General features: G+C 41.0%; 1 protein-coding gene, 1 non-coding gene and 1 pseudogene across 3 annotated transcripts; 2 read left to right on the forward strand and 1 right to left on the reverse strand.

The window, feature by feature from the left end:
* The first annotated feature begins 5,651 nt into the window (after window positions 1-5,651).
* LOC145659410 (eukaryotic translation initiation factor 4 gamma 3-like) lies at window positions 5,652-6,647 on the forward strand (annotated as a pseudogene).
* LOC145659494 (eukaryotic translation initiation factor 4 gamma 3-like) lies at window positions 6,645-9,878 on the forward strand. Of its 2 annotated transcripts, XM_081722278.1 has the most exons (5): window positions 6,645-6,758; window positions 7,799-7,903; window positions 7,996-8,231; window positions 8,340-8,386; window positions 9,836-9,878. In XM_081722278.1, exons 1-4 carry the CDS (start codon window positions 6,648-6,650, stop codon window positions 8,347-8,349), a joined length of 462 nt encoding a protein of 153 aa, XP_081578404.1. In that variant the 5' UTR covers window positions 6,645-6,647; the 3' UTR covers window positions 8,350-8,386; window positions 9,836-9,878. The 2 variants fall into 2 exon arrangements, with proteins under 2 accessions (XP_081578404.1, XP_081578403.1); XM_081722277.1 differs by lacking the exons at window positions 8,340-8,386; window positions 9,836-9,878 and having other exon boundaries at window positions 7,996-8,268.
* Window positions 9,879-23,049: 13,171 nt separating this feature from the next.
* On the reverse strand, window positions 23,050-23,122 carry trnaf-gaa (transfer RNA phenylalanine (anticodon GAA)). The gene has a single exon. It is a non-coding gene; the product is annotated as a tRNA-Phe (tRNA).
* Between the last annotated feature and the right edge of the window lie 360 nt (window positions 23,123-23,482).

The following is a 23,482-nucleotide window of genomic DNA, read 5'->3' on the forward strand; positions in this document are numbered from 1 at the left end:
TGTCTGCCAGTGTATGTGAGTGTGTTGCAGTCTCTCTGACCCTCCACACCCATTAGTGCGTTCTTCCACTAGCTTCTCTCTCAAGGGAGGATTCAAGGGAGGATTCAGATCCATTCAGGTAATTTTGCAGTCTTCAAAAAATGCATTGAAAGACATTCCAGTAGCTCAGTGGTGCACCTGCACTCCACTCTGCTCCCCAGTTCGGAGGACGCCAGCACCTATGTTTAGTCTTTTATGTTTAGTCTTTTTTAGTCTGTTTCTCTTTATTTCCTTTGGACACCAGTGCTTTTTAATAATCTGTTTTGGATATGGTATGGCTGCTCCATTACCCAGGAGCCCATACAAAGGTTCATTTCTGCCTGCCTGCATAACTGCTGGAGGGAGGATTTTATGTCCAGAAAATGTTAAGATGGCAACAGCTCGGTGGGAGACAGTATGTGAAAATCACCTCTTAGGCTGATTTTACTGTTTCTCATGTAGAAGGAATTCCCTCACTGTGTTCCCATTCTGAGCATCAAAGCCAACTGGGATGGGGGTTTGTCACATTCTGAATTCTAGCTCATGTCATGATATTTTGTCAGCATTGGCATTGATAGACTCAGGTTATCAGTACAAATTTACATTCAAGATTAGTTGTCTATTACATATATATCTCCTCTCCTGCAATCATGGCTAATTAGCTGCATCCGTCATTTCTTTTAATTATTTAATTTTTCATGCTAGTTCAGTCACTCTTGTATTAGTGCCATGCATGTGAAACAGACTCTTGAAAGGTTTTCTTCTCGTATCTTGCATGCCTAGCCTAATAGGACATTCAAAATCCCTTGAAAATTTTAAACTTTTTTTTTTTTAATGTATATATCTCCTCAACATTCCCAGTACAACTGCTGTAGAGTCCACGACTCAACTCTTGACTAAAGTCTTCACTTCGAGCCGAGCGTCTGAGCCGGCTGCTGCGGCGTACGCCACGCTGCTCTGTGACCCTCACTCTCCACTCCTCTCCTCTCTCAGCTTTTCTAGAGCCCTCAGATGCAGACAGCCCAGCCTGCCATTCCAGGTAACAGCCCTTCCATTCGACCTGTGTCCGGCCAGCCCATCATGATGTTCATGACGCCCATGCCCTTCACCTCATCCCAGACCGCCCAGTACTACGTACTCCAGTAGTACGTGCCCCAGGTACCCAGAGCAGAGAAAAGCGCCTGTGCAAATATGTACACAGTGTAGCAAATGGGTTGAAAATCTGTCTATAAACAGGTTGGCCAGCAATAAATAAACTGCTCCTAAAATGTGTAGATAAAAATATGTTTTATCTTGGAAGCAGAAATGAGAAGTTCTAGTTTAGTTTTTTTTTTCAGTGTAAAAAGTAGATTTTTTTGTATTTTTTGTTTGTTTGCTGCTTTGAATATTTCCTTTAGGAGTGTGCTATATGAATGGCCATGTCTGGTGCTAGGCCCTTTACCTCTGCTGTTCTGTTTCATTCTCAGTATCGCCACAGTGGCCTTCCCTACGTGGGACATCCCCAGCAGTACTCCATCCAGCCCACAGGACCCATTACATTCTACCCTGGGCTCTTTCCTGCAGACTGCCCACTAGCATATAGTGAGTTTGGACTTCCCTTTCCCTACCCCCACCTCGGAAACACACATGCTTGCTCTCACCGATAAAGAGACCTTTCTTCTAGGTATTCCTGCTGGCTAAAACTGGTTTGTCGTTTGCTCTCTAACTGAAACCAGTGCTTTTTTTTGGTCACCACTAGTGGCAGGGCCTTCATACTATCCTGGCCAGACCATATACACCCAATCTCCATCCATAATAGTGCATACAGCTCAGCAGCCTCCACCCACTAAGAGGGAAAAGAAAACAGTGAGTATTCCCCCTGCTTCAGAGGTGAAATTAATTTAATCGTGGATTGACTTAATAGATGCAAATAACTTGCTGTTCGCTAAGATCCGTATCCGAGACCCTAACCAGGATGGCAAGGATATCACAGAGGAGATCATGTCAGGAGTAGGCGTTAGCCAGAACACAAGCCCACCAGTGGGACGTCCCTGCACTACCCCTACTGCTCCACAGGTAAGCCATTCAGTCCCGCAGCCCGAGCCCCTGATCGGCTGCAGGCCGCTGCCTCGCATGATCCACTCCACAGGTCAAAGTACTCTCTCATGTAGTCCTCCCTCATAATAAGCTCTGAGCTTGTTGTTTGGTTGTTTGGCTGGCTTTCATTGTCTTGTCCTATTAAAAGCATCATACAATCAGCAACAAAAGCTGATGGTGTAGTTTGATTTCCAGCCTTTCTCTCTTCCTCCTTCATTGATTCGCTCGCACCGTTGACCCTCCTCCGTCATATTTGACTTGTTCCAGTAGCTTGTGTGATTGTGGCTGTTCTGATTTAAGAAGGCTTCTCAGATGTGTTTTGATGTTCCGACTTGCCGTGCCTATTCTTTCATCTGCCTCCATCTTAGTTCTCCCTCACAGCCACTCGAATCCTCCTGCTCTTCCCTCATGTTCCCTCTACACAGACAGCCCACGTAAAGGCCCTGTAAGAACGATTCAGCCAAAACCTGAGCACCTCAGCTTCTCTGAGGAAAGGCCTCTCTTTAAAGGGAACACTCACTACTGCGTTGTTGCACTTACTTTGTGTCCTCTTTCCCTAAAAGTTAAGTGTTCCTCATTCCTCTCTTTCTCTATTTCCCCTGCCCATTTATTTAACCACCCCATGCTTGTCACATTTTGTGCCTTTGCGGCTGGATCTTTTGCCCTCTTGTGCTTTCTCATTTCCTCTCTCTCTCTCTTTGCCTCTTTTTCTACTCACTTCTCTAATTATGCTGTGCTGTGCTGTGCTGTTCTCACCCCCCCACGCTCGTTGCCATTCTCCTTCTTCTGCATGTGTGTGCAGTATTTCTCTCTCTCTCTCTCTCTCTCTCTCCATCTTTTCTGTCTTTTGCTAGTTTTTATGTCCACACCCTCATTATCCTCACATTTTCTACCTCAAATCCTAGCAGCTGAACAGCCAGGTAGCAGAGCAAGGTAATGTGATGTATAATGTGGACAGTGCTCAGGTCCTTCCTGCTCCCGTGGACTTGAAACCAGGTCAGGCCTCACTGTCCCTTTCAACCCTCTAACTACACATCACACACACACACAGCTGGTTTAGGGCTAGCTAGCACATGCATGAACTTCCTTATGAAACTAGTACTAGTTTTTGTGGATGGTTTGCTTTTGACTCCACTGATTTTTTTATTTTATTTAAATTTTTTTCCCCCTTTTTGGTGGTTCAACTTTCCCAACCCTCATCTGTGATTGGCTGTAGATGACAAGCCAAAGCTTGAGTGTGCAATGCTGAAGTCTTCATCACCAGCGCTACAGCCAGTCGAGCCTCCTGTGCAGAGACGATAGCCCGGCAGTCCTGCTTTTGCTCCTGCCCCTGTCTCTGCACATGGACCTGTCCCAGCTCCAGCTCCCACTCCTGCCCCCACCCCAGACTCTTATCCCCCTGAGAAATCAGAGCTTCCTCCCTCTGGCCTAGAACCAGCCCCCAATGTAGCCTCAGCTCCAGCTCCTGGCCCCTCCAAGCGTTTGTTAGCAGCAGAGGGGACAGACCCCCGCAGCGCTTCACCAAAGCCTGAGCCAGCCATCTCTCCAGAGCCAGAGAAACTGGAGGCCCAGCATGCCCCTCAGCACTGCCTATCTCTCCAATTCAGGTGCTCAAGGCTGTCAACGGGCTGGCCGAAAGAAATCCCACTCCTCCCTGCAGTGATCCGGGCTTCCAGCCCAGCCACACCTCCCAGCTACAGCCTGCCCCCAGCCCTCCTCGGCCACATGCTCCCATCTCAGAGCCCAGCCCCGCCGGCCTGGCCCTGGAGGCCTACTGTCCGGCGAAGGCTGCAATTCCAGCAGCCGGAGAGGCAGTTGCCACAGGCATGCTGACGCCCTCATTGCCTTCCAGCACTGCTGCTCCTTCAGGCCTCACTCTCCCAGGCCAGGCTGTTATAGAGGCAGGCCTGGCCTGTGGAGCCTCCACTGGGGCAGAGCTGAAAGAGACTGGGAAGGAGCCAGAGGTCTTGCTGGAGGATAAAGTGGAGCCCATCTTACAGCCCAATCTTAGGCAAAGCTTGAGTCAAGGTAAATAACCACATGCAAGACATGCTATGTTAGGACACTAAAAAGACACCAGACTGATTTGTTATGTTTTACAGCTATTAGTTTACCCAACACCTGGAAGAAGCCAAAAGAGGACACTCCTGTGGGGCAGGCCCAGTGTCCTGACAGAGAGGTGATTCCTCTCTCCAGGTGCTCACTGTACCCCTCTCTGCATGCAGAGCCAGAGCTGAAGGATGGGAAGAGGCAGTATGATAGAGACTTCCTGTTGGCCTTCCAGTTCATGCCTGCCTGCATGCAGAAGCCAGAGGGGCTTCCTTACATCTCTGATGTGGTACTGGACAAGGTAAGCCTGCTAAAACATTGGCCTTAGGGGACCTTTAAAACCATTCCATGGAGAGGGGCTGATGGACTTTGACTTGACTCTGTTCTTTTCTAGATCAAACACCTCCCCGCAAGATCATCAGCAACGTTTCCATGAACAACGAGGTGCAGCTGAAGAAGGCCAATAATGCTTGGAAGCCTGGCATGAAAAGGGAGAACACACAGAACCCCAAGACCCAGAAAACTCAGCTCAGCACCTCACTCCGCCGTACCCTGTTTTCAGATTTCAGAGTCACATCCTGTTGTGGTGGGCTTGAAAGCTACTTAATTTTTTTTTCGAAATATGCTCTTCAAGAATTGGGGTCATTGTTTAATTGGGTGGGTGTGTGGGGAGTGTGCATGAATGTAGCTATGCAGGGGGACATTGGTTTCTAGTGTAAACAGGGGGTGTGATGATACTGAGGGCCAGATCTTGTGTGCTTGTTGTTCCTTGTGTTGATTGTGATGTTGATTTTGGTGAAAGAGTATTGTAGATTATTGAAGTGAGGTGTTCAGACTGAGTTAAAAAAGAGTAGTTTTGTTTTTGATGCATGCATAAAACTTTTTCCATTGCAATTCAGTAGTAAGTTTCTCTAGTGAGTAATGGTACTTTTTTGTTTGTCAGTTCGCAAGTATAGTTTTCTTGGATTAATGTTGTATGCTGTGGAGACCTTTTCTGTCCCAGTGATTGCTGACGTGTCTCCTAGCAGACACTGCTGGAGATGAGGGCCGAGGGATATTTAGAGAGTGTGATAAAAGGTTGGCAGCTTCCTGCCAAAAATGTTTTAGGGGTGTACTGTGCATTATGGCATGCATATAGTTATCTACTGTGTTTTGTGTGAACAGTAGCGTATTCTGTGGATGATCTTGTATATATTTTAGGTTAGTGGCCAGTGGTTGTGTTAAAAATATTCTTGCAAATTTGTGTGCAATTCAGCATTGGGAGAGATTGACAGATCTTCATTGCATTGTCTGGTCGGTAGGATTATTATTGGATCAGATTTGGTTATTATGTATTTATTGTTTTTTTGTAGGAGTTATATGTTGATTAAATCTGAAATTCTTGTAGGTAGTTCTAATGGGTTTTCTTTTAATTTGAATTTGGAGCACATGAGGGGTTTTAGTTGATAAGATTTGATAAACTGTTTGCTGCCAGTGCTACACTTCTCGGAAATTGGGATTGATGTATGATGCCTTTTTCAGTCTACATAGTAAAGCTGAGTGATTTTTGTTCATGACGAAGTTCCAAATGGCAGAGTAAAAATTTGGTGAAAGTGAGGAGTTAGTCATTATGTGGAAGAACTGCTGAATTTAACAAAAGATTGGGATCTTTGTAATGGAAAGCTTAGTCAGTAGTCTGTTTTCCTCTCCAGGAGCTTTTCCAGAAGGTGCGCAGTATCCTGAACAAACTGACACCGCAGATGTTTAACCAGCTGATGAAGCAGGTGATGGACCTCACCATCGACACGGAGGAGCGCCTCAAAGGTGACGTTGACCTGGTTTTTGAAAAAGCCATCGATGAGCCCAGCTTCTCTATGGCCTATGGCAATATGTGCAGCTGTCTGGCTAAGGTGAGTAACATGTTCCCATACATTGCTGCTGAAGTTCCATACAAAAACAAATGCCACACAGAAGTGAATTCTGTTCGAACCACTCTAAATTGACATGGAGCTTTAATCAGCTTCTGTGTAGTAACAGAACTCTCAACACTGTCTTATACCCAAGTGTTTCTCCTACATGTCTTTCCTGTGTAGTTAAAAGTACCCATTGCAGACAAGCCCACCAGCACTGTGAGTTTCCAAAAGCTGCTGCTGAACCGCTGTCAGAAGGAGTTTGAGAAGGACAATGGCCAACAATGATGTTTTGGAGAAGCTGCGACACCAGCTGGAAGCGACCACTTCAGTAAGCACCGCTCCTGTCTCGTTTACCCGACTCACCAACCCACAGATCACGAGAAAGGGGACTGAAATCAGCAGCAGTGCTAGGAGGCGGCCAGGTCGTTATCGGGTCCAAGCGTGTTGTTTCTTGCTTTTGTCTTTGTTCTGGTTACTCCTTGCAAGGCCAGTGAGCGGGAGAGGCTGAAGCAGGATCTGGAGGAGGCAAAGGACAAGGCCCACAGGAGGTCCATCGGCAACATCAAGTTGATCGGGGACCTGTTCAAGCTGCGCATGCTGTCAGAAGCCATCATGCACGACTGCGTGGTCAAGTTATTCATGAACCACAACGAGGAGAGCCTGGAGCGTCTGTGCCACCTCCTCACAGCCATCGGCAAAGACCTGGACTTGGAGAAGGCCAGGGTAAGCAGGCCGCGGTCCTGGTCTGGGTTGATTTAATATTCTCAGCACATGCTCAGCACTTGCATCGGTTTATCTTTAATATGTCATGTAAAGGTTTACGGTGCATGCGTAGATGAGTGCTAGTGTGCAGTGCCGCGACTGTGCACGTTTTTCCGGATTTTGTCCATGATGCGTTTTTCACAGCAAGTACTTTACACAACAAAACTGAATGAAGATGTTTTGAATATTGTATCTTGACTGTCCATTTTGTCTCTGGTAGGAACAGCAGTTGTAATGTTGACAGTTCAGTCACCATCTAGTGTGACAGTTATTGTCCTGGTCTTTTTTATTGTATTTTAAAAAAATGTTTTTACATTTCCATGCATGCTTTTAACCAAAAAACAAGCATGTTTAAATGTTGTCTATAAAAGTTTTGCCATCAGTGTTTTCTGTTGCTTGCCTGTTGCCTGCACTCTGACTACAGGGTAGCCAACTAATTAAGATCATCATCTATAGTGCGACTAGCATGCTGTGCTGATATCAGTGTATTATTAGGCCTTGGCAATGATTTTAAAAGTGTCCAAGTTCATGTTGTTTAGTGAAGTTGTTAGTGTGGTTGTTAGCTCTGCTCCTACTGCAGCTGACAAAATGAAAGGCTTTTATTCAGAACTGGTCAGCTGTTAGAAGGTTTTGTCCAGGCCCACGGGAGCGTGCTCTCACAGCCTCCTCCACGTTTTCTGCGTCCTGCTGCTGCACACTGGATTCCCCAAAGCCAAGTGCAGCTGATTACAGCACAGCTACAGCCAAAGTGGCAGTGAACTGCTTTACAGCACTGACCAACGTGCAAGGCAGCAGGGTTTACATAAGAGTCATAAACGTCTTGCGACATGAGTTTAGCTGAGAGCAGACCTGATCGAATCAAAAGGTGAAGAATACCTGAAATTTGTCAACATTTCTCTTACACACTCCTCTCTCTCTCTCTCTTTCTTTCTTTCTTTCTTTCTTTCTTTCTTTCTTTCTTTCTCTCTCTCTCTCTCTCTCTCTCTCTCTTTCTCTCTCAGCCACAAATGGATCACTACTTTAGTTATATAGAAAGGACAGTGAAGGAGAGGAGGGCTTCCTCACACATTCGGTTCCTGCTCCAGGACGTCATCGACCTGCGACTGGTTAGAGACTCTGCCTGTGTTTGTGTGTTTGTGTTTGCCATTCCAGCACATGGTGATGCAAAAGTATGCATCTGCTGATTTTGTTTTTCTAGCATAACTGGGTGTCATGGCGAGCTGACCAGGGGCCCAAGACCATTGAGCAGATCCACAAGGAGGCCAAATTTGAGGAGCAGGAGGAGCAGAGGAAGGTGCACCAGCAGCTGCTGTTCAAGGACAACAAGAGGCGAAGGTGTGGCCCTCAAATCCATGACAGCCTTTTTCACCTGGCTGTGCGAGGCCGAGGACAAGTCCAAGGACAATTGACAGGAGGATGGACACATTTGCCAATGTGTGCTAAAAGACAATACAGTAATTCAAAACAATAATAAAACTGTGTGACAAAGAAACAAACGTTCAGACACTAATTTATTTTTGCTTTTTCCTTTATGAACTGCAGACAAAACTAAATGTAACATTTGCAGATGTTCAAAACAAGAGGCAGAGGTGAATATAGAAATATTATTATTTATTTTTATTTTATTCTTCCTTGGTTTCTCCTGAATTCAGATAGGCGCTGCCCATTAGATTTCAGTTTTTTTGTTTGTTTGTTTATTTTTTGCTAATTTCAAACCAGTCCTAGGATTTTCACACAATCTGAGTGAAATTGGTGTCAAAATATTTGCAAGAGTCCGAATCTCAATAATTATTTAAGCAAAAACCTGACATAAAAAATACAGCTGCCCTATTCCAGGCTAATATTAGTAGTACAATGTAGTAGTACAAAGGTCAGGCTTTAACTTTAACTTTAACTAGCTGTAACTCCTGAAGGACATGATCAGATTTCATGAAATTTAAAAGACTTATACCAGTATTGACTTTGAGGTAGCTTACCAAATGTAGCAGTTTTGTCAATATGGGGCATTATAATATGCAGATAACTGTTTCTCAACAATTGCTCTTCTGATCAAGATGAAATTTTGCATACTGCTTCTGTAAGCAAGCTGGAGGATTCTTAAGGATGACTCAAACATTGGCTAATGTTTTTCAGGTAATTGGCTAATCATAGAACTGGCTTCAGTGGACTGCTATAATGTTGATTCTTGTAGAAATTACTTTGAATTTAAATATCCTACTGCTTTTTATGTTGCTGATTAACTGTAACACACTAGTCGTAGGACCTTTCTCCAGTCTTCACAAATTTGGTATCAAAATGTTGAGACTGAAACAAGTTGATATTTGTACGGAGTATTGCCCCTACATACCTATCAATCCTTCCAAGGTGTACTGATTCATTGAAAACAGCTGAAAAAAATTAAAACTTCTTTGAGTAATTCTTATGAAACTTGACATGAGTACCGATTTATGGACTTTGAGCTAGCATGGCAATTATAGGACATTTTTGCCAATAGAGCCCCTCTGACATATGAAAAGGTATTTAAAAACAGAAAAATGAGTCAATCCCATTGTGTTCAAATTGTGCATGAGAAATGTGGTGCAATACTTTGTGACTATTCCACAAATAAATTCAATATGTTTCATAAACCTTATTTTAACCAGAAAAAAAGGCGACAAACGAGACCTGTGACCCCAGGGGGAAATCATGGATCAGATGCCTTACACCAAGTCACTGTGTAAACAACACCAGGTTCATGTTTTAGTGTGAGGAATGAGTGCAGTAGTGTTTTGAAAGAGCAAACACAAACACTAACAATAAGAGAACAAAGAAAACATTTTTTAATTACTTACTGAGATCATTCTCATAGCAAGTTCATTACACCTTGTGTACTTATTGTAGTGCAGTGAGCTGTTTCTATATTGGCTGACAGAAGGAGCAGACCTGTTCAAGTCACAGATCCATTTACATTTAAACAACAGAATCTTGTCAGTGAAGGATGTACTTTCTCAAAACCTTTTTAACTGGTATCTTGCCTCTGTGTCTCTCTGTGTTCGCAGGACAGGGACCACTGCACGTCTCGCAGCAGGACACCTTTCCAGTGATGACTCCCCTCGTGTGGAATTAGTTCATGGCTGTTTAGTCTTATACTTCTCCACAACTAGTATTAGTCCATTTACTATTTCTTAGAAGTGGGGATCAAGAACATTGGAAGACGTGAGTAGTTTTTTGGAGCAATAAAGATCAATACATAAAAACAGGCAAATGACCTGGTTATACCCAAATACATCAATAAACACATCAAACAAAAATAATGCTTAGGTATGAATTTTCTTCACTTCGTGACCTATTATGAAGCTTAACTTGTTATGAACTGACACGTGTGATAACGTTCACACATTTAGCTGCAATTCTTTGTTTAACCTCAGAGGGTTAAATGGAGCTCGCTCAGATGATGGTGTTGACTGCTTCAAGGATTTTCACTAGAAGTTATATAACTGCAAGTTATATTATCGATGACTAAGTGTATGCAGCGCAGAATTCTTTATTCGTAATGTAATACATGTCCTATTTAATTCTACAAGATAAACAGGTTGGAAAATATTTCTGTAAAATAGATTATGATTATTTTTGGAATATAAGCCATGCAAACATTGTAAGTGGACATCATGGAAAAATATAAAATAAAAGAATAGTATAGCATACACTTACAGGGTATGCCTGTTTTCATTGATTACTAGGGAAGCTCTTTGTCTCCATCTTGTGGCCATTGTTGTCTTAGCAAACAACCATATCAACATCAGTGACATGAAGTTATAGAAATTAATTAAAACTGAAACGTATTTTTATAAACACATTTTGACAGTGTGTTTTACATATTCTGGTTGAATATGACATTTATGTCGACAAGATTATAAAAAACACAATCATACATTTACCTGATACTTATATCCAAAGTGACTTACGAGTGAGTATAACTTGAGCAATTGAGGGTTAAGGGCCTTGCGCAGGGAACCAACAGTGGCAACTTGGCAGCAGTAGGGCTGGAACTGGTAAGCTTCTGACTATAAGTCAAGTACCTCAATCACTGAGCTACCACTGATCACTGCTGTGTTTGATCATAAATGTTAAAATTTACAATGTTGGTTACTAAACAATTGAAAAAACATTTTGGAACATGTATTTATTTCATTTCCCCTTACCTTTGACAGCACAGCTAGTCCAGACCTCTGTATGTATCTTCTTACCCCTTCTCTCTGCACACAGAAAATAAAACACATTGAGAAGAGACGAATTGCCCAAAGGCTAAAAAAAAAAGACATATAATGTCAAAAGGAAAAGGTAAATAGATAACAGTAGATGTGTTAATATAAAATCAAAAGTCATCTAAACAGAACTCAATGCAATAATTAGTGTTAGATGTGTATAAAGAGCGTAAATATTGTTTGTTTGGTACTTTGGTGTTGGATACTGGTGAAAGGGAGTGACTGCCATTTTTGTTGGGTGTGGGATTTGCCTCTGTTTGTGTGTCAGTAAGTTAGGAAGGTCTGTTGTATGTTTCTTTTGTTTGTTAGGTTTATTTAGGGTGTATTCTTTTTCATTAGTGTGGGTTTTGTTTATTGTTTTGGCCTGGGTCACTCCTGAACAAATTGCACCAGAAAGATTATTTGTGAATAATAATATCCTCTGTAAAATATACCTGTAAGGGTTGGTGCCAGGCCGAGGCTCCTTCCGGCCACCCTCCCATATACAAATTACGGGATTTCGACGGGGAAAATATACATGGGACCTTTTATGAACAGGAGCTGCAAAAGATTATAGTGGGAAAAGACAAAGCCTTTAAAATAGAAAAGATTTTATCTGAAAAAACTAGGAACAGAAAAAAGATTTGCTTGATTTTTATTTCTGGATTCCGGCGGAGGATGTCCTTAACGTTGTAAAAGATTAAAAGGGGGTGCTAAAACCAAATTGAAATTATAATCCGGTCACCATGGAAGAGAACGGATTCTACGTGACTCTACCGTGCAACGCCTCCAAAGACATGTACCTCGATAATAAGATTTCGTGCTACACAACCAAATTTTTGAAGCCTATAGAGTTGGTGGGGGGATGGGAGGTCACACTCACCGAGCCTCATCACTGAACCATACAAGAAGCATGCAACCCACATTACAAAACAAGCTAGTGATCTTGCCCTCAAGAAAGATGATAGTGTCATTCCTAGATCTTCCTAAGTTCATGACCGTTTACTCAGTACACACTAAATAGAAATAAAGATGCAGACTCTGGAATTAATTGAAGAGAATAGCTGGTCCCGTCTTTATTCTGAGCTCAATGTTACAAACGAGACATTGTCCAGAGAATGTCTAACAGTCTCAAGTGGGCACACATTTTATACATTTTCTTCAAGGACCCTTAACCATTTTTATTTTTTCATAATACTTCTCCAGGTTCCTCTATTGCTCTCCAAACCAAACATTATTCAATACTTACACCAAATGGTTCTTGGTACCATTATGTTCACCCTGAACTACTTCTATTTCTTTCTGCTCTATTCTATATCACCAGATGCCCATATATGTTCTTCCGGTGATGTCCATATTATCTCTTTCAGTGCTTGATCAGGATGTCCCAGCCTTGAATCCAGGCTCTCCCTTTGACTGCGGCCACTAGAAGCCTGTCAAAGAGGCCTGAAGATTTACACTGAAGCCTACAGAGGCCTTTTCTGCATGAAACCAGATTATTCTGGACCATCCATACTTTTGTGCTTACAATATCATTTTATTACCTCAATGGCTTGTTTTGGTTAGCTGTCTGTGTTGGGCTGCATACAGCATTCTCTATGTTTACAGCCTTAGCTGATTCAGGAGCCGACGGTACCTTCATACACACCCATCTTGTACAGGAATCGGCATTCCAGTAGAACCATTACATAAGACACTTCACCTGGCTGCTCTGGATGAATCACCACAAGGGCACTCCATTCAGAACTCATCTCATTTCAGGTCATAGAAGCCTCATCATTTCAAGTCATTTTAGGTCTACCTTGGCTAGAACAACATAACCCATGCATATCATGGCCCCAAAAGGAAATGTATGTCATCTCAATGTATGAGGAATTGTTTGACATTACCTGTTGTTCAGTTATGTTTCAGCACTATAGATAGTCCTGCTGATGACCAAACCTTTTCCCTCCCTCCAGAATACCAAGATCTCTCTATGGTCTTTAGTAAGAGTCCTTATAACTGTCCTTATGACTCTTATTGAGCTCCTGGAGGGAGCCGTATTCCCCAAGGCTCATATTTACCCTCTCTCCCAAGAAGAAGATGGGAACATGGAAGAATATATAGATGAAGCACTGAGCCAAGGCTTTATTCAGCCATCCACTTCCCCCCTGGCATCTGGCTTCTTCTTTGTGAAGAAGAAAGATGGAGGTCTTCACCCCTGTATTGATTACTGAAATCTCAATCAAATATCGAAGAAAGATGCATACCCACTACCTCTTATTCCCGTCACTCTAGAATAATTACGAGAGGTCAAGATCTTCACTAAATTAGACCTCCGTAGCTCTTATAATTTTATAAGGATAAAGAAAGGTGATGAATGGAAAACCACCTTTATTACCACCAGAAGTCACTATGAGTACAAAGTCATGTTGTACGGTCTCGGTGTGGCTCCATTTGTCTTTCAGGCCTTCGTCGATTATATCCTTTGTGAATACATTGGAAAATCCATTATTGGTTATATTGATGACATCCTCATCTATCCCCCTGACATTGAAATCCATGTATAACATGTATGAGCAGTACTGAAGGCTCTTCTGGATAAAGGATTATATGTAAAGGGAGAGAAATGTGAGTTCCACCTTCCAACTATAACTTTTCTAGGATACGTGATCAGCCATGGTGAAATCACTATGGATGATAAGAAGATCAAAGCCATATTCCAGTGGCCCATTCCTGTTATAGTTAAAAAACTCCGGAGATTCTTGGGATTTGCAAACTTTTACCGACGCTTCATATGGAATTTTAGCAGCATTGCAGCTCCTCTCACAGCCCTCCTGAAAGGAGCAATAACCAAGCTACTTTGGAATCAGGAGGCTGATCAAGCATTCAGGAAACTGAAAGAAGCTTTAACCACAGCTAGAATACTTCGACATCCTGATCCTTCCATTCCATTTGTCGTGGAAGCTGATGCTGCTAACATCGGGGTAGGAGCTGTACTTTCACAACGATACGACAAGTCCAAGTTACACCCAGTGGCTTATTTCTCCCGTAAATTATCAATGGCAGAGCATAACTATGGAATTGGAGAACGTGAACTTTTTGCCAATAAACTGGTCTTAGAAGAGTGGAGGCATTGGCTAGAGGGGGCTAATCATCCCTTTTTAGTTATCACCGACCATAGAAATTTGGAAAACATGCATGCAGCTAAACAAATGAACCCACATCAATCAAGCCCATTGGTCTTTGTTCTTTTCAAGGTTTCATTTTAAAATTATATTGTCCCGGGACCCGCAATAGAAAAGCTGATGCCTTATCCCGCATTTTCCTGGAGGAGACAGAAGAGGAATCTAGCAAAAAGGAAGCTATGCTTCCTAGCTGGATACACCTGTCATCTATACGATGGGAAATAGTTGATTAAATAGACAAGTGTATATAAAATAGATGATGAAATAAACAAGCCATACAAGACACAGTCATCCCAACGGAATGTCCGTCAGGAAAACATTATGTACCTACCTTGTGCTGTGACCATCTGTTGAAGTGGGCTCATTCCTCGCTGGTTCAGGGCTATGATGAGCGATATTCATAAGTATGTTCAATTTGCAGTCAAAGCAAGATGCCTAAGACCCTACCCACAGGAAAGCTCATGCCTCTTCCCGTACCAGAAAGTCCTTGGTCTCACATCACCTTAGATTGCGTTACTGGCCTCCCTTGTTCCGAAGGGAACACTACTGTCCTCACTGTAGTTGATGGATTCTCCAGGGGTATGTGGTTCATTGTGTTTCCGAGTATGCCTACAGCCTTCCAAACTGTGGAAGCCTTGTTTAACCAGGTGTTCCATATATTTGGAATCCCAGAGGACATATGATCATATTGGGGACATCAATTCACATCTCGAGTTTGGGCTCCCTGTATTGAACAAATCGGGGTAGCTATTAGTTTTACATCCACAGTCAAATGGCCAATTCCTACATTGTTTTTATATGAACAATCCATCAGACCGGTCCAAGTTCCTCTTATTGGCAGAAATGACCTTACTAGTTCATCCAGTGGCTTGAATCCTTTTTAATGTATTTTAGGTTATCAGCCTCAAATGTCCCATGGACTTTCATATCAGCTGGTTATCCCGCTGTGGATGAGTGGATGCAGCGGAGCGAAAGGCTATGGGAGGAAACACATCAGTGTATTGTATGAGCTCTCTGAATGTATAAGGAAATTGCAAACAGGCACAGAGGGGAGAACCCGATATACCAACCTGGTGACAGAGTGTAGCTCTCTACACAGGACTTCCGCAAGCAGGGGTCATGTCGCAGGTTAGGTCCCAAGTATATCGGTCCATATGAAATTACCAAGCACATTAATGAAGTCACATATCAACTCAACTTACCTGCTCCCTTGCGTGTTTTGAGGTCATTTCATGTGTCCCTTCTTAAGTCTGTTGTTCCTGTTGTGGCCTTTGTATCATCTGTTTTGGTAGGACAAAGCCCATCCATGAGCCAAAGGAAGCTGAGGTAGGCCCCATTCCATGAAAACACAGGGAGTGTGTGAACCAGGATACCAACACAAGCATACATGCAAGCTGACGCCTACCCTTCCCTTGTGCAGCTGTTTGGCCAGTAGACAACTAATGAAAAACATTTCAAAAGCGTTTATACAGAAGCCACTGTTCAAATGGCTCTCTGTGCAGTGAGGAAACATATCATAAGGAAGTGCAAATTCCACTAAAGTTTAAGTAGGATCACTGAATTCAAAGTCTAGAGCACTATTACACTATGACTTCTAATGATAGCGTAAAAACAGTAAAGTCGTATTCCTTTTTTTGTAAAGGAATGTAAAAGTTTATGAAATATTCTTAAAAAGAGGACAATTTGATGAGGAGCTTGGTCTTGCACAGCTACCAAAACCCAGGACTGAACCAGGAGTCTTTTGATATTCAATCTAACACTCACCCAGCTGAGCTATTTCAGCTAGTGACTAAGTACTTTTGCCTGGTTTTGATCGAAATGTTACCAATGAATGTAGCTCATGTTCATGTCAGAGGAAACTGTCACCTTTATCCCTGGTGAGCTAGTGGCTAGGATTCTCTTTCAAACTTAATTTTTATGTGGAACAAAAAGAAATATGAATACCTTGCTTTATGACCTTCTAATGCTCATGCATCCCAAGTCCAGTATGCATACAAACATCGTCAGTATACTAGGAATACAGAGTTTGAAAATTGTTTGTCAGAAGCATCAGAGCTTTATTGCTGGTGGGTGAGTGGCTAGGATTCAACACTCTTACCACTGCGACTTGTGCTCAATTCCTGGTCAGGGAAAGGTCTTTGTTTTTGCTCAATTAAAACAGAAGCTTATATGTGAAAAAACAAACTTCCTTTGAGTCAGATTTTAACTGACAGACTAAGGATAACAGTTTAACTTCTACAGTCCTCCACTCTACCAACTGAGCTATTGAAGGCAACAGACATGTAATCCCATAGGTCCAAACACCAGTATGTTGGCAAGAAACAAGGCCAGATATGGATGTTTGAATTGTTAAGTTCATTTGACACAAAGAAGAAACATTGCATTGTACGAGCTGGAGATGTTCAGCTCCCAACAGATATCTCTTGATTACATTTGGATGCATACCGGACTTTGTGTACATGACTGGAAAAAGGACATAATATATTAATAAACTTTGGAAACCATTTATCAAACACATTCAAATACACATGTAAAATGTAGAAAATGTATACAAACACAAGTGAACAAGTTTAAACACACAACACACAAGTTTACAGGTAACAACATACGTACATAAAGTATTTTACAACAAATATAACTTCTTTAAATAGGGCTCTCCTCACAACTTTTCTTGACAGCATCCCACGATTGGTATATTTTCAATCCCACGTGCATTATATTTGTCATAATTCAAATATACTTGAATTTGACACCATCCCACATATGGCATATTTACCATCCCAAATGCATTATATTTGACAGTATATTTGACAAACCAATAAAATCTAATTGAATTGGGATTTTCATCCCATCTATAATATATTTGACAGATCAATGAAATTTAATTGAATTAAGATTTTCATCCCATCTGCAGTATATTTGATCATTAAAATGATTTATTATGACTCACCAAGTATCTATTTCTGTCTTTGTCTAAGGCCATACTGCTGGTCTTTAAGATGTAACCTTAGTAAGGGGGGCCCAGATTTAGACATTGGTAGTGTTAGTTTCAACATATCACAAAGAACACACATTTTTTATACAGTTTTCAGAACTGATTATGTAATTGCCCCACCTTCTCTACATACTAGTGTTTGAAATCTCCACCACAATGTTCAAACATACATTATTCAATATATGCAAATTGAAGCTTGACACCATTATATTCCTTTGGAAGATTTTCCTTTTTTTTAAACAAAGATGATCTCAACTCACACCACCAAACACCTGCAAGATGATGTTGCTGGTCAGTATCACCCCGTGGTAAGATAATAAACCTTGTTTAGCCACAGAACTCTCAAAGAGGCTTTCAAGTCTATTAAAAACTTAGATCTTTTGCAACACTATTGAAGTTATTTCTCACAGGAACAGTTCAGCGTACTCTTCCTTAGACTTGGACAGAAGCCTTGAAACTCCCTCCATCAGAGCCTCTGTTCTGCATGCACAGAATCAAAAAGGTCTCTGACCTTAAGATATTCCAGAAACATTATTCATTTTTTGCTTTCAAACACAGTCTTGCACCACTCTGCACCTGTTACAAAGAGCTTCAAAGCCTTTTATAAATGTTATTACCTCAACAGGAAATAGATTTTGGAAAAGAACAAACATGTCTGGAAGATGTTCAGTGCTCCCAAAGTGAGAAATATATACTGTATATCAGTGTTCACACAGAGGATTTGGGAAGGACTGTGGACATATACACCTACCCTTTTCTTGTCCAGTTGTTTGGTGAGCAGATAAGTAATGAACTACATTTCAAAAGCATTTGTGCAGAAGCCACTGTTCAAGTGCCTCTCTGTGCAGTGAGGAAACATTTCGTAAGGCAGCGCCACTTCCACAAAAGTTTAAGTTCACGGAATTCAAAGTACAGCGCGCAATTACACAATGACATCTAACCATAACGTAAAAAAGGGGAATATCTCATTCATTTTTCAGGAACGCAATGTAAAGGTTTATGAATTATACTTAAAAAAGTAAAACTATTCAATGATGAATTCTTTTAAGTACAGATGCCAAAACAGAGGGTTGAACCCAGGACCTTTAGATCTTCAGTCTAATGCTCTCCCAATTGAGCTATTTCAGCTAATTTACAATAATATGGTGTGTATTCAGAAAATGACTTTACCACTGTGAAATCCATAGACCGGTCAGGCAGGACCATAAACCTTTTTTTAATAACAAATGTAAGTCTTGTTTTATCCCTCTTACAACTTTTATTTCACTGTTTATATTTTACACTGTTTTATCGGTTTTTATGTTGTATGATTTTATTATCCAGTGTTTTATCTTTACGTTTGTAATATTTTTTTATCATGATTGTGTGTTGTTCAGTCTATTATCCTCATCTTCTATTCATAGTGAACCACAATTGCTGCAAACATCCTCTTCCTTTCCTCCCATTCTTTTCCTTTCTCATCTCTTCCTTCTCCTTACGTTCTTGGGCTTTTTTCAGCTCCTTCTGGCGTTTTTCTGCCTCCTTGGCTGATTTTCTTTGCTCTTTGGCTTGCTGCTTCAGCAACTGTTTCTGATTCATCTCCTCCAACATTGCGAACAGTCTCATCACCCTCTCCCGGTGCTCCCGTCTTTCCTTCCATTCCTTTTCCAGTTTCTTACGTTCTTTAATTTCCATTCGCTTCTCTTTTTCTATTGCCTTTCTCTCCTTTTCTCTGACTTTTTCCTCTGCTTTTTCGATCTTTTTCAGAATGTTCGACAGGTTTTTATCCATCTTCTTTTTCAGGGCCGCTTCACTTGTCTGCTGGATTCCATCCTGTTCTTCCTCCATAAGAACAGCCTGCAATTTCTCCACTCCCAACTTAAACTGGGAAATCCAGCCTCTCTGAGGGAACAGATACCAATTAATTAAGCTCTTAACCAACAATTAAGTTCTCCTATTCATAACAGCCCAGACAACTGCTGCCACACACTCTAAAAGCTTGCTGTCATTGTGACTGCTTAGACTGCTACCTGTACACCTAACAAAAATTAATGTTTCATATTGCAGAGAAAAGATTATGCTTACATGGTACATAGAATGTTATTAAAATGACTTCATTCTGGTTACCATGACATTAAGAATGGGACGCTATGAAAATACCAATTCCAGACAAATAAACAGAAAAGTAGAGATGATGCATAAAATGGCTTCTGTATGAAAATATCTTATCATACATTTACTCACATCTGCAGGAGATGTTGCCACATCTCTCTCCTTCTTCAGAGTCTGCTGCTCCTCCCTCATCTTACTCAGCCACTCTCCTGGCTTTGCCTCATCCGCAGCCTTGTGGTGTCCCATGTGGAACAAGGGGCAACTCAAACTGCGATGAGGGGGAATGGTGCCAACATCTATATTGTTGGTTTCAGTATCCTCCTGCAAAACAGTAATGTGCTTTGACCTCTGATACCAAGCTCTATAGGAGGGTGTCCAGCATGTAAATTGTATCTAAAAAGGTGTGAACTTTCTGCTACTAACCTTAAAAGCATGCATTCTGTTTTGACAAAAATCCCGTCAGTTTAAAACCTGTGGAACATGGTAAACAACAATGTTAGTTTTCAGCTCATGAGACACAGCATTGGAAATACCCGAGACAATTGCCAATAATTGCCCTACATTTGCCCTAAACCATAGATGCAATTTACACTGTCCTCACCACTTTGTGAAATACATGATTTTGTCCCCACAACTTCTTGAAAGTGTATTAACAAAATATTTGTATTTCTTTCACAAGTTTGTTTTTGCTTCATTTATTAAAAATAATTCGATTAATGTGTTGTTTTGGTCTATAATCCTATTATGCTTTTAATGACAATCAGAACACGTTCGTGCTGATATGTTGTCACGCTAATAAACGCAGTACAACTGACGTTTCTTGAATTATGGTTCAATCAAAATAAATAGAAAATAATTTTACTACAAATATATATATATATATATATATATATATAAAACCATAGTTTTAGTTTGGAGAAGTGGGCAAGACGGGAGTCGCACGCAACTACACATTTAGTGCTTTATTGGGCAGAATAAAGACTAGATAAAACAATCCAAAACACGATAGGCCAAAAGGCAGGAACCGTAAGAACAGGGATCAAACGCGCTCGCTGTACCAAACGAAACTTCGCAAATGGAATACCAAACAAGAGGCTTTATATACGAACATGAATCAAGGTAATAAAGGGCAGGTGTCGTTAGATGTCCGGGGATTGGGAGCGACACGGTGCCGATACTCCTTGTGTTGTTCAACGCCGATGACAGACTTAAGCAGTGTGTCCATAACACCTTTCATAAACTTGTTTCAGTCGGAGTTCATTTCTTTTCAGTAAACGCGCGTGCCCGAGGATTTGATGTCTTAAAGGGACGTGAACTTGAGGGGCGCCAGAACTGATTGGACACCCGCTCTGAATTCTTGTCTCCATGGATCAGTTGCACCAATTGGGATTAATTGCTAAACTGGTAGAAGCTAAAAGATCATTTTCATAGACAAGTTTACGCCTGTTGCACCAAGACCAGTAGCGACGCACGCGCCTATTTAAAACGTGTAATGACCGTTGCTAAGTAACTTGCGCTGTTACTAAGCAAAATTGTTACCGATACTCACTTTGGCAAGATAGTCCGCTATTTCCTACCAGATTACAGACTATAGAGGAAAACAAAACCCGCCGACAGTGAAATACATAAATCAATCGAATTATATTCACACAAACCACACTTATTTATATATGGTCAACTTGCCTATCTTTGCAATGACAGTCTGGCTAATGTTAGCTAGCTGGATAGCTAGAGAATTAAAATTAGACTATGACCAAGTTATCTAGCCGCAGGCCTTTCCCTCTTGTATAGTGCTAGTCTCTTTCACAAACTGGCCCTTATTGTGAGAGCAAAAATGACATCTTGAAATTGTGTTTACCTTGTATTTCCTAAGATGTGACAGTAAATATACCCCCAGGTATTGAATAATATAAGAAATTTACGAGCATAATTAGCTAATATTAATTTATGTATACTCACCGTCAATGAACGTTCCTGTCTCAACTTGGACACGTTACAAATTGTTTCAAAGCTTTGTATGTCGTCTAGTTAAATGACCGTATCTATTTCTACCTATTTGTAGCCGAATAGTGAGGACACATGGCAACATTGTGACGTCATAATACCGTGTGCAATGGAAGGCGCTTATAATAGGACTCTACTAATTTCACAAGAACGTCAGTTAATTTCACGGACCTGTTTTATAAAAAAAATTATTTCATGAATTTTAGGATACAAATTAATTTTAGGCTACATTTCATGGCATTTATTAAATAACACTGAAGAAGCTTCATAGTTAGGATAGCCACTTAGACTCACTAGGCCTGCCATGCTAATCCCTGTACTGGCTTTAGTTTAGCATGGAACTGCAAATAACTTCCGACATATAACCGTGATGTTTGTAACGACGAAATGGCTTTTTAAAATCAAAAGCAGCAATATTTATGAAAAATAAATCCACATTATTGCAGGTCAAAAATGCACGTTACTTTTAGGAAATCCCCAGCAGGTTGTTCTCATTTGACCTTTCTCCATAGCAACAGAAAAACTGCTATGAGGTTTGGCATTAAACTCTGCCCCGTTCACATAAGGCATGTCATATATAAAATAAATAATGTACTCGGTGGGGAATTATACCGTGTGGTTCATAGATTTTCCCCACATTCCAGTAATTTTATTAAGTACACTTTAAATAGAAAATAAAGACGCAGACTCAGAATTAATTGAAGAGAATAGTCAGTCCCATGTTTATTCTGAGCTCAATGTTACAAACGAAGCATAGTCTGGAATATGTCGAAACAATCACACAAAGAACACACATTTTTTATACAGTTTTCAGAACTGATTATGTAATTGCCCCACCTTCTTTACATACTAGTGTTTGAAATCTCCACCACAATGTTCAAACATACATTATTCAATATATGCAAATTGAAGCTTGACACCATTATATCCCTTTGGAAGATTTTCCTTTTTTTTAAACAAAGATGATCTCAACTCACACCACCAAACACCTGCAAGATGATGTTGCTGGTCAGTATCACCCCGTGGTAAGATAATAAACCTTGTTTAGCCACAGAACTCTCAAAGAGGCTTTCAAGTCTATTAAAAACTTAGATCTTTTGCAACACTATTGAAGTTATTTCTCACAGGAACAGTTCAGCGTACTCTTCCTTAGACTTGTACAGAAGCCTTGAAACCCCCTCCATCAGAGCCTCTGTTCTGCACGTTCAGAATCAAAAAGGTCTCTGACCTTAAGATATCCCAGAAACATTATTCATTTTTTGCTTTCAAACACAGTCTTGCACCACTCTGCACCTGTTACAAAGAGCTTCAAAGCCTTTTATAAATGTTATTACCTCAACAGGAAATAGATTTTGGAAAAGAACAAACATGTCTGGAAGATGTTCAGTGCTCCCAAAGTGAGAAATATATACTGTATATCAGTGTTCACACAGAGGATTTGGGAAGGACTGTGGACATATACACCTACCCTTTTCTTGTCCAGTTGTTTGGCGAGCAGATAAGTAATGAACTACATTTCAAAAGCATTTGTGCAGAAGCCACTGTTCAAGTGCCTCTCTGTGCAGTGAGGAAACATTTCGTAAGGCAGCGCGACTTCCACAAAAGTTTAAGTTCATGGAATTCAAAGTACAGCGCGCAATTACTCAATGACATCTAACCATAACGTAAAAAAGGGGAATATCTCATTCATTTTTCAGGAACGCGATGTAAAGGTTTATGAATTATACTTAAAAAAGTAAAACTATTCAATGATGAATTCTTTTAAGTACAGATGCCAAAACAGAGGGTTGAACCCAGGACCTTTAGATCTTCAGTCTAATGCTCTCCCAATTGAGCCATTTCAGCTAATTTACAATAATATGGTGTGTATTCAGAAAATGACTTTACCACTGTGAAATCCATAGACCGGTCAGGCAGGACCATAAACCTTTTTTTAATAACAAATGTAAGTCTTGTTTTATCCCTCTTACAACTTTTATTTCACTGTTTATATTTTACACTGTTTTATCGGTTTTTATGTTGTATGATTTTATTATCCAGTGTTTTATCTTTACGTTTGTAATATTTTTTTATCATGATTGTGTGTTGTTCAGTCTATTATCCTCATCTTCTATTCATAGTGAACCACAATTGCTGCAAACATCCTCTTCCTTTCCTCCCATTCTTTTCCTTTCTCATCTCTTCCTTCTCCTTACGTTCTTGGGC

The sequence above is a fragment of the Electrophorus electricus genome, chromosome 10 (genome assembly GCF_041902795.1).
Source record: "Electrophorus electricus isolate QZ-2024a chromosome 10, ASM4190279v1, whole genome shotgun sequence".
Taxonomy (NCBI): Eukaryota; Metazoa; Chordata; class Actinopteri; order Gymnotiformes; family Gymnotidae; genus Electrophorus; species Electrophorus electricus.

Bases quoted from the DNA above. Each gene is read 5' to 3' on its own strand.
- LOC145659494 (XM_081722277.1), top strand. From the start codon at position 6,648: ATGCACGACTGCGTGGTCAAGTTATTCATGAACCACAACGAGGAGAGC. The intron at 6,759-7,798 runs GTAAGCAGGCCG...TTTCTCTCTCAG, and splicing joins TGGACTTGGAGAAGGCCAGG to CCACAAATGGATCACTACTT. The intron at 7,904-7,995 runs GTTAGAGACTCT...TTGTTTTTCTAG, and splicing joins ACGTCATCGACCTGCGACTG to CATAACTGGGTGTCATGGCG.